The 12,582-nt window shown below is 29.1% G+C and overlaps 1 protein-coding gene across 1 annotated transcript in view; it reads left to right on the forward strand.

The window, feature by feature from the left end:
• Tk (Tachykinin) overlaps positions 1-8,431 on the forward strand; it is a 59,104-nt gene extending 50,673 nt beyond the window's left edge. Inside the window, exons 2-3 of the mRNA XM_088183077.1 lie at positions 6,795-7,681; positions 7,760-8,431. Of these exons, the coding sequence (XP_088039203.1) occupies positions 6,796-7,681; positions 7,760-7,812 (939 nt within the window). The 5' untranslated portion in view covers position 6,795 and the 3' untranslated portion in view covers positions 7,813-8,431. The remainder of the gene's footprint in view (positions 1-6,794; positions 7,682-7,759) is intronic.
• The last annotated feature ends 4,151 nt before the right edge of the window (positions 8,432-12,582 follow it).

Here is a 12,582-nt window from a genome sequence, read left to right on the forward strand (position 1 = left end):
GTGTACCTAATCCTGTATATATATAAACTCATACACGATTTATAAATATATTATATTGAGCAATATTATTTTAATAATTAAATCATAAAATTATTGGCCGAGTATTGGCCAAACTTTTATCAGTAGGAGCTTATGAACAGTTCATTGAACAAATACACAATTCACCAAAATATGTACAGAATAATAAAGATGTCAATATCGGGCATTGGATTTAAACCGGGGTCGTAAGAGTCCGCCTATTGATATTCAAGTAAATTAGTTTTTAACTCCACCTCCAAATCATACTCTTTAGTGAAAGCTTGTTTCTAGACCCCACGATGCGACCATCCGATAATTGCAAAGTATAATTTGAATTGTACTATGCGGGCCTATTTATGTATTTTTATAGACGTGCTTCTGATAGGTTTCTACTAGCAATTATTAATGTTCTACTGATCTCTAATGTTTTGTTGTAAGCCCTTTTTTTATTTTGCTCTGCATGTTTTTAATTTAAATTTAATTACTTATATTTTCTAATTTTTCTTACAAGGCAAGTTATATTTTTTAAATTATTAATTTGTAGTAATATTTTATTTATCTTTAGATACCATCTTTATAATAAATCCCATTTAAGATTCACTTTCCATTAACAAAAAAAATTTGCTTTTCTTATTTTTTTCTATTACTGAGCTAGTTAATAATATTTTGCATTAACCATATTTATTGTTTGTTTAAAGTCTGAATAAATTACAAATATTTTGCATCCTTCGTTCTTGAAATATTATATATAGGCAAATGAATGTAGGTAAAAACATAGAAAATAACAGATTAACAGTAAAAAAAGTGTTCTTTATGATGTACTAAACAGTTTCATAACAAAAATATTATAAATACTGGTATTCCAATAATGAAAAATTATTTAAATTAATAATAATTAGTATTTGGGGGTCTGCTACACCACAAAATCAGCAATTCATTTACGAAAAATATGACCTTACACATCACACAACGAAATATATATCAAGGTACTACAAAAAAATAAAAAGACAGTATCTATTATTCTCTGAACTTCCTATAATAGCTATCTGGACCGTGCTTTCTTTTAAAGAAATCAACATATTTTTGGAGGTATGTTTAAGAAGCGATGTAAATGGTTCATGAAAATCTTTGACGCTAATTTATTGCGGAAGGATTGCAACAGTGGAAATGTGTTAACAAATTTATTGTGGAAGGATACAAATTTTTCTTAAATAAAATGGTATTTTTTTATCATTATATGATGCATTAAATACTTTTTAAATACGTATCTAGAAAATTTTAGGATATTTGTATTTCAAAATAAATCGACTTTGTCTATGTTAAACTTTTAAATGTTCTATACTTGTTTATAGTTAAATCCGAAGTTCGCACATAAAAGCCGTACATAGGGACTCTGATTTATCCGCACCTAGCACATAAAGGGTTAACTTAGTTTTAAAATTTGCAATCAAGCAATTGTACTGTGAAATAGTTTTTGTTGTTTGGTTGTTCATTGACTTTTTAATGATTTTTGTAAAAAAAAGTTTTTACAAAAAAAATTCTGAAACTACTAACAATAAAATCAGCACTATTTATTTTTGTTTGGACAACCACATTATAATACTGGCTCCATGGAACACTATGCTCTAGTCGCCTAGTCAGTATGTCACACACGCGATGCGCCCACAGTCGAGGTTCCAACTTTATAATTCAAAACTTTCCTAAAGAGCTAATAATTCGTAACGAAGTCACAGTGGTGCGAACGAGGCTCTCACGCTGAAAGGGGCATCGGGCCCTAAAAGGTCCCCTGCGGCCGTCGGCGTGTACGGCACTGAAAAATTAAACAGGGCCGGCGGGTCAAGTCATTTTATAAGGGGCTGCAAGAATGGAAAAGGGTAAATATTTAAACGGGCGAAAACACCGCTGCGAATTTCAACTAAAAAATAGACAATTGATTCTTGAATAATGGACTGCGTGGATAATTAAATGTTGTTTATGCGTGTGCGAGTACAAAGGGTTAAATTTGTTTTTAAAGCGAAACACATTTGCATCGAGTTTTATGAATCGAATACATTTGAATCATGAAGCTAAGGTTTATCGAAAAAAAGTCATAAATACAACCGGAATTTATTGTTCAGAATATCAAACCAAATTGTCTACAAAGAAGGACACAAAAAACGAACGATTCTCATGAATTATTAATGCTATTAAATGAATAAAAACACCAAATAAAAGGTTTTTCTCTTTACGCCCTTATAATAAATAAATTTTAATCTTAGCACAAATAGCATGATTTTAATACTGCATATATGTATTATACTAAAGCTTTCTGTTATCATGTCATAACACATAGCAATATATTTATTGTAGCATAAACGATTTTTTTAAGCCACCATTATTAAAATATTATTGTTTTTTCTTAATATTTTCTTATTAAAATATGCTGAGAAACACCCCCCGATGTGCAAAGTAACTTGACATTCTTTACACATGTAAATTGTTTCTTTTCGAAGTTTGTGTGAAGCACAAACTTTACACTTTCTTGTAAAATGTCAACGATCCCTCAATTGATCAAAAGGGTCTAGGTCACTATGAATACTAGAATAATAACACAAAATTAAGCACTATTTATTAAAATTAATTTAAATAGTTAAATATTTATTATAGTCACTTTATAATGCACAATAATTAAAAACAATGTAAGGGATATTATTTTAAAAATAAGAATAAAAACACTTATTCGAGAAAAATGTAACGAAACAATTTACACGCCCGTTAACGTCAGAAGTCACAAAACTACTGATTTATTTAAATATACCTAAATGCATCCAGACAAGTTAAAGGTTATATTTCATGGATAATAAACCATAAGGATTGTAAATACGAAATGTCATGCACCTCAGATTACAAAAATATATATTTTTTATCAAAGGTTGACAATTTGTCTATTTTTAAAATATCTCTAATTCGAATTATTTTAATGCAAATTCTTTTGTTTGTATTTATATGAAAAATTTTATTTAAATCTCATTTATATGTGGCGAATCTACAAACTTTTCAAATGACATTCTTCTGTTGAAAATAGCGAAAAAAATATATTTTCATCACGATAATATTTGAATGTATATTTCCATATTTTGAAAAAACTTGAAAAAAAACATAACATAATATTATACATATTTTTGATAATGAAATCCCATACGTCAGAGGACGCGTATGCGGTGAATAACGCATGGCAAACGGAGGACGCCGATGTGTAACGTATTAAAATGGTTAATATTTTTATATTTAAAATGTATAAAATAATTAAATAAAAAATAATTAAGGCACATATTTATTTTATGTGAATATTATGATACTTTATAGTTAATAGCTAATAAAATACATTAAAAATTTATGATATATTCTGTAATTTTAAGATATAATATTAGTATCAAACAGTTCTCTATGAATATTATAAACTCTAAAATATAAATTAATAATATTAATAAAATCTCTTAAAACTTCAAAGTATTTAATTAACTAATTCAAGGATCTATGTACCCAAATTTAAAGTAAGCAATATAAATTAGTAATAAAATATTAAAGCTCTAAGATATATTTAATATTAATGTATCGAGTAAATAGAACAAAATTAAATTGCTCTATGATGTAATTAAACATTCCAAAAATCATACTCAATAAATATTGAATATTCACATCAAAATCTAAGCACGTCATTTGTGTGTCTATGACTTTTAATAATAATTTCAGCCACCCTGTTGCTATATTAAAAAAACAAATTATTACGTTTATTGCAGATTTTTTAACACGGCCGTTATAACGTCAAAACTTATAATTGCGCATGTGGAAAAATTTCATAACTTTTTGCAGCTTTATAGCGTATTGTGGTTGTAAAATGTAATCAAATTTACCATTAAACCCAATTAAATTCGCTCGTTGTCGGCGAGATGTATTACCAAGGACCTCTTGCTCGTTTTTCATAACCCCTAGAACAAAATTGCGAAGATTACACCTCATTCTGATGTCTGTCTCGCAGGAATTTAGGAGTCATAAGCGAAATTATGAATTATGACATCTTAACGATGGATATTAACGCAATGGTGTAAGTTTTGTTAATTCTTTGAAGAAAATTCTAAAGCTCAGGTGTGACATGCGCTTTAAACTCTGGAATAAACGAGGTTGCTTATTATAAGCCCACACGTGTTGCATCATTAGCGTGACATCAGAAGAATGCACTTCCGCTCATTTACATTTTTTTCAGTCTTCAAGCTAAGCGTTTCGTGTATAATAAAAAATACATAAATACTCACCGTCTCTCCAAGTTTCACCTGAAACGTGGTATATATATTATCTAAATCTCTATATTGTGTCATCTATGAATAGGTAAATACATCCATCTGTGGTGAATATTTTATATAACTATTACATTAGTATTATTTAATTCTTTTTAGACCTGATTCTTATAATACTAAGAAGTGTATATGTTACAGTGAATGTATGCAAATTACCAGTGAAATTATATTTCTACTATTATAAATATAAATTCACTGGTAAAATACAATAAAATAAATCAAACAATTGATTTAATATTTCACTGCATAGTGTCAGTAAAACTGTATTTGTTAACAAACGGATGATTCACAGAAATTTGGCGTCACATTGCTCAATAAAATATTTAAAATACATTAAAACTAAATCTAATCCAATCCAAAATAAGTTTTATTAGATAAAGCTGGTCTTTGAGAATCATGATCGCGTCCTCTTTTAATGACATCAGCTTTAGTATACTCGCCTATGGCTATCGCCATCTGGCTTTTTAATAAGTTTTCATTCGACATTGATCTAGTTCGTAGCATTTGAATCCTGTGAATCCTTTATATAATTTAGAATTAGCTCTAATAGCAATGATATACTGTATCTATAAACCATTCTTTTATACATTTATACGATATTGTACAATTTAATCACAGACATTCTTAACAAGACAAAAAGAAAAATTCCCTTCCGCCTGACTTCCATCCACGTAAGATCCAATATATTTCGATTAAAACATTTGATATTGGTATATCATATTTAAGCTCGCTTGTGCTTTTGAAAAAAAATATTTACATGAGTTAATAATATTTGTAGTTTTCTTATTAAAACTGTCAAGTTTTCTCATTGTGCTTACCGCTCGTTCATTTGGCATTTTGTATTCCGTTCACGTAACAGTATTCCATTAAGCTCAAACTTTCTCAATTTTTTTATGCTGCATTCGGCTCATACAATGTGCACATTTTAATGATCACTGTAATATGCCATTAGTTTAAAATATAATACATCCAAGCTTCGATACGAGCGCTAGCACTCTCATCGCACAATAGGCAAAGTATGTTTTCTTTGTGCTACGGAAAATGTGCACTGAAAACTTTGGAAACAATAGGCCTAAGAATGGATGACAAACGGGGATGAGAATATGGAAATCGTCTGAATGAAAATGTTCGCAAAAATAATAACATTCATAAGACGGTGAAAAATGAGTTTTCATATGACGTAAAGGAAAACACGTGGGTGTTACATTTTTTTCCCAGATGTGAGCGAAATGCGCTTTTAGGCGCACAAGTAGCTGGAAAGAAAGCTCGTATACTCATAAGTGTGTCATCGCGCTTTTTGTTTAGATGAGCAAAGCTTTCCATGGAACATAGGTAAAGACGGAGCTTTTGAACGGGGCTTATATTGTGGATCTTTCACATGAGAGAAGTATATTTTTAGAGACGTTGACCTTGTATGATATTTTAAATTTAAATACATAATTTTATCTACACATTTGATGTGAATTTTATCGTTAATTAATTTATTAAAAATTAAATGCCCTTTAAGAAATTACAACATATAAATAATCTAAAAAACTTTAAATTATTATTTAAGTAATATTAAATCAAACGAAATGTTTATTGCTAGAGACGAGAAATATGTACTTCAAACGAATAGTTAACGACGAAATGAAATTCAGAAGAACATAGTTTATTTTAAAATTATTGATCAAATCGATTAACTTTGAAGTAAAGCAGCAATTGAAAAAAGAGCAAAATTTATGGATTTATGAATAATGCAATGGTTTAAATTATTTAACTCCTATTAAATATTTAATAAGTTCTCTCAGGATAGTCAATACATTAATTTGATTAGCATATTGTTCATTTTAACCGTAGAAAGTTATACTATCATTAAAATTCATTAAGTAATAATTTATGCAATATTTTGTTCTGATCTATTATTGGTTTTAATAATTAATCATTATATAACATTGTATTAAATAATGTGTAAACATATATGTGGTATGACATTATATTACAAAATATTTGAGGTAATTACAGCTGTTATATATGCTACATAGTGCGTCTGCAAATATGGTTTAGCATATTTTAAAATATATTCGCGTATAATATAGCATGACACGTTATATAAATTTAGCAATTTAAATGTATATTACCCATTTGCTGCATAGCTGGTAAAATTAAAATTTGTATTTATATATGGTTCTTTAAAATCACTTCATATAGTCATGTTAGTATTTTATCTCTCAATGGATTAAATCTCATTTTGCTTAATGTCAAAAGCGACACTTGTATAATAACAATGAGCTTTATATTTTACTATAAGCTGTCGTATAAGTTTGTAAGCTAAGCTCTGACAGAAATGCGGGTATTGAAAACAAACAAAACAACTACTGCATTCAGTTTTAGATTATGCTTTTATAGTTACATATATTATATATTTATGTTATATGCTGACAGATATTTTTTTTGTTTCAGAATGTCAACGACTAAACTTTGGTTTACTTTTACTATAGCAGCTTTGGTCGCAGCTATCCAAGCTGATGGCAGTAATAAGAGAATACCTTCAGGCTTTCTCGGAATGCGCGGAAAGAAAAGCATCGATTTTTCCGGCCTAGACGACCCATATGCTTATAACATGTTAGATAATTCTCCCGTTTATATGGAGCCCTTGGACAGAAATCGCGACGACATGTTTTTTGGTTATTCAGACCATTTTAATCCTCTAAAACGCGCCCCAAAGGGATTTCAAGGAATGAGAGGAAAGAAAAATTATCCGATGGATACCGGTCCGACATATGAGGAACTTTTCGCCGAAGATTTGGAAAAGAGGGCCATGGGTTTCCAAGGTATGAGAGGAAAGAGAGAATATGAGTATGCTCCACTTGCGTATTTAGATAAACGCGGACCTATCGGATTTCAAGGCATGAGGGGAAAGAAAAGCGAACTTTTAAGCAAAGAGTTCATGCACGCGTTCGATGAACATATCACGGAAGATCCATTAAAGAAAGAGGGTGATAATAAGGATGATAAGACATTAGAAATGGAACAACCCAATGGTATTGATTCTGGCGATATGAGCACCAGACAAAGGAGAGCATCAAATATGGGATTTTTTGGAGTCAGGGGTAAAAAAATGCCTTCTTCTACTTCGTCATTCTTTGGCATGAGGGGCAAAAAGGGACCTTATGACTATCCTTTCAGAGGAAAGTTTGTGGGTGTGAGGGGCAAGAAGATGTATCAAGAGGGACCTGGTGAAATGCAATACTTGGCCGGTGGAATGCCGTGGGATAGCGATAGTTTTGAAAAACGAAAAGGACCTAGCGGCTTCATGGGCATGAGAGGGAAGAAATGGGTCAACTCGGGTAAGTGTGTTTTAATTAACTGCTCCGTATTATTATTTCGGTAACGTTATAAAATATATTTTTTTATTTCTTCCGCAGAGACGGAACTCTCACAAGCGGATAACGCAAACAACGGAAATGGAGAAGAATAAATTTTATTAATAACTACTTTCCACACCTTAGATGATATATTAACCAATTATTATTTTTCCTTTTTATTATACACTTTAATAAAATCTGATCAAGGGGTGTTTATATATCTATATATATATTTTTAAAAGCAAATAAAAAGCTTGACTTGTTTTTATTCGCTCAACAAACAACGCGAGTGTAATTAAATATTTGTAAAGCAAAGATTGACGCATTGTTTGTGTTTATCCTGTAGCGATGCACCGAAGCATCAATCATTTCGTCAGTGGTCGCAAACTCTTTCAAACGCAACGATAATGTATTTTTTCGAGCTTTTAATTTACTTAAATGTATGTGCGTCATTTGGGTACATGAATTAATTTTCATATTGTAGCTTTTAAGTATAAATAATAAAAAAAGAGTTATATAAACATGTGTTTATTTATTAAAATGTCTTTATGAACATATCGATGTGGCTGGCGATACGTTCATGTGAACATTTTTATTTTATTCGTCGTTACCAATTGAGAATCAAATATGTATTAAAAATATGTACCTTTGTTGTGTATTATAATGTTTATTATAATAGATAGTTAAACATCATGTATGATAATAAATATATGAGGCAATAACCCATATGTATCATTGTGTTTTATTTCGTTCAACTTTTAACGAGCCGTTAAATCGCACTGAATTTCATCAGAGGTAAGTTCGAACGAGTGTTTAATTTTTAACAAGCTGTTGAAATTTTATAACAAAACGTCGTCGATTGTAAAGTACGAATTTAATTATTCCACTTCATACATCAACCTCTGTGGAAGTTTCGACTCGAAAATATATTATATGAATATAGGAGTGAAATCCAGCGACGTGATCTCGCCGAGTTGAAAATTTATAACTCAGACGATAATGGCTTAATTGAGAGCATGCGAGAATAATTAATAAAATTTGTACAAATCATACGGCGGCGATAAAGCGAGATATTAATAAGCAATTTGTGATAAGAGGATAATAACTGACAAAGGATGACAATGCTTTATTAATAGGTTTATATTGGATACGCGTCTCGTGCAAATATTATATTATTTTATAAGCATTGTTTTAATATGATGGATATCAATGGATTAAATTAAAAATTTAAACTTAGCTTAACATAGCATAATATGCTTATAATACCTATAACTATAGACTACTAGTGTGTGTTAATTTGTAAATATTTAAATTTAGATGCTTGTTATTGAACAAAAGAATATAATAGAAAAATAGAAAATTAATGTTATACATAGTAGATTTTAGACCCGAAAAGATACAGTGAAATACATAAGAAATATTAAACTGTACAATAAGATTTTGTACCAGAAGAAAGATAATTAACAGACAAACGTTATAGCGAGAACAGATATTGCTCAGTTTCTCTAGTTCACTCTTGGAGAATCATTATTAATTAGCTTCTATAAATAAGTGGAACAAATACAGGCAAAAATATATTTAGGAATGTTGGTGTCACAATTAATATTTTTTTGATTTTAGACAAGTGAATTTTTATTGATTTTTTTTGAATGGAGAGCTTAAAAATCAGCGCAGAATATTTTTTTTATTATAGTTTGTGCCACCTTTTTACCTATATATATTATTAACCCATTAGATATAAAACATGAAACAATTTATTAATCAAATACTAGATATTTTAATACCAGCAATTATTTTATGATTTATAGCAATAAAAATTAACTACATCATAATATAATTAATTATTAAATTTACACATTTAAAACCTAACAGATAGTGGACCAATGCCATAAAGATAATGGCGCAAATAACTGTATGGTGACTACAGAACAAAGAATATTATGTTGAGCAACCAAAATGTGCATAGTAGAGGGACGATATTATTTCTACAATGCTCAAGTCGTACAATATTTTTAACAATTTGCAATGCTAGCATTATAAATAAACCATTTAATCCAAGTGCAATCTTTTTTTAATAGATTTAAAATTGTGATCTTAATATATTTTTATGAGTTAATACAAATATTTGCGTTTTAAAAATAAATAAATAAATATTTTTTTGTTGCATTTTCAAATTATTTATTCACAAGGTTTTCAATTATACTATAAATACCATAGGACAAATTGAATCAAAGTAATTTTCAAGTTCAATAGAAAAACAGTGGGTGTGTAAAAACATTTATATACTTAAATAAATAAAGGTTGTGGTAAAATATCATCTGCTGGATTCTACGAAATACTTTTGATCGATAATTAAAAATAATATGAGTTACACAATAATAGATACGTTTTATATAAATCCACTAGTATTTAAACTTTTGCTTTCCTGCTCTTAAGTCTGCAGATGTATTAGTACTTGATTTAACAAATTTTATGCAATTTAATTTTCTATTGATTATATGCCCGACGAATTTAGAATCTCATTCAATACAATTGATCTGAAATAAGTCTTAATAGGTTTAAGTTTACTAAAAATACATTCATACTAAGTAGCTATTACCGGAAAGGTTAATAAAATTCTTTATTAATTAATTTATAAATTCTACAAAACATATTATAGTTTGTTATCTATACTATAAAACAGAAAATACAAATGTCTATCTGTAACACGAATTTCTCCCAAACAAGGAACGGTAATGACGTGATATTTGCATATGTCATTCTAGCTTCCATTTCTAGATCAACTGTGCTATTTTCTCTGAGATCCATGAATTGGCGTAGCTATCTGATGTATGTATGTGTATCCTGAAGTACGAAATGTTTGAAAGTTTGCGCTTATATATTTTTTTGAGATAGAGGAGGTGCTTTGATCTTTACTACTCTCGACCCATTGGGTAATGCGAAAATATTGAGAGAAAATATAATATGATATTTTCTGTTACTTTCTAATGAGAATGCCTTTGCGAAACTGATATTGTTCAAACAGCTGGAGATTTTGCAACGCTGTCACTTGTAATTGGGTACCTGCTGAGCACATTCCATTAAGGGTACCTTTTGGCATTTTTTTGTATTTGTATAAACACTGACCTTTGCTGAAGTCTATTAAAATAACCCTAATCCGTCTAAATTAGCCATTCGGCACGCAAACTTGTATAACGCTGACGAGAATAACATACTTGTTTGTATATAAAAAAAACTAACAAAAATTAGTTTTATGATGCTTTTAATAATTATTTGCGTGAAATTTAGTCTTACATTCAAGTGGTGGTCTTAACAAAACAGTTGTGTTTTTAGTCTACTTTTAATTTTTTTCTATTATATTGTAATACATAAAATATAATAAACAATAATTTAAGTGACAATTAAAATAATTTTATTATTTCGCCGAATTAAAAACAATGAATTTTGACAAAAAATCTCTAAATCAAATTTGAAGATATCCTAAAATATGAATCCATATGATAATGATAACGACAGCTTTTATTATTTATTTAAATTATCTTATCTTTGTAGCAAAAATATTTTTGTACAGTGTACTTCATATTTTTATGTTATACGTATTAAAATGTTATTCATGCACAAAGTTATATACAACAAAACAATAAAAACCACACTTAGGCGCACGAGGGACTGAAGTGCGACGTAAACCTTCTTGCGAAAAATATTGTAAATCTCTGAAGTACCACCATCGAAAAATTAAAGAACAAAAGTGGCTCTTACAATTCTTAAAGGTATTTGTCTTCAAGAGGCTGTTCTATCTCTCTATTCGGTTCTGAACTCTCTTCTCCCATTCATTCGGGCCAAGTCGTGCGAAAAATTAGACGTGGTAATAAACTAAAAAAATTGTCTCTGTGTGTGTACTCAAAATATTCTTAGCTCAAATTTTGATTTCGCGAATCATTATTTAATTCAATTAAATAACATTAAAAAATGTTCAACCGAGAAGAGAGAAGCGTTGTTACCGAAATGTCAGAATATTAAGATTGATTTCTATTTGTATTGTAATTAACAAAATTACCAAGAAAGTATTAAAACTTTGATATTTCATTGAATAAGTTTTTAAACTAAATTTATTAAGACAAGCATAAATATGTATATACATTTTGCAAAGCAATTATATTTTGCCTATCTGATAATTACCATTTCATTAAATGTGCTAATTGACTAATAAATGTTCGAAACTGGCACTGCATATATTTTTTTAAAGTAATTAAACGAATTAATATAGTCGCTGAACTGACTAAATACGTCATATCTTAACTCATTTCACTTTATATAATAGATCCTTAATAAATAATTAATTTGTGAGTTGGATAAGAAAATTATATTGAAATAATACAAATTTATTGTAAATGTTCAAACAATGTCTTATTATACACAAAACTTATATAATATAGAAATAAGAATAAAAGTTAGACCCGCAGTAAAAGAATACGAAACAATGTGCGAGGGTGAATAGTCAAATGAAATGTTTTTTTATCTTGTAATATATTAAATGAACAAAGTACAAATGGAAACCATTTTTCTACGTGGTATCCATAACATTCAATACAAGTTTTCCAGCGCTTTTAAAGAGCGTGGATATCCCTAGAAAATATTTTTTTGTCAAATGTGCAAGCACTAGTGTGCACCGCCTGCTGCACTTCTTTGTCGGATCTGAACCTCTTTCTTTCATCGTCTATTCAAACCTAAAGAGTAATTTGGATCTAAGCAATACAGATCTTGGATCGCTAAAACCAGATTTGTTGCAACTTTGTCACGATTCAACAAATCCAAATATGGATTGATTCTGTTAAATAAAATTAAGCACATTTCTCGATATTGTTTCATTATCGAACAAAGAA

This window comes from Plectrocnemia conspersa, unplaced genomic scaffold (assembly GCF_051122295.1).
Source record: "Plectrocnemia conspersa isolate PC_06_02 unplaced genomic scaffold, ASM5112229v1 ptg000003l, whole genome shotgun sequence".
NCBI classification, from domain to species: Eukaryota; Metazoa; Arthropoda; class Insecta; order Trichoptera; family Polycentropodidae; genus Plectrocnemia; species Plectrocnemia conspersa.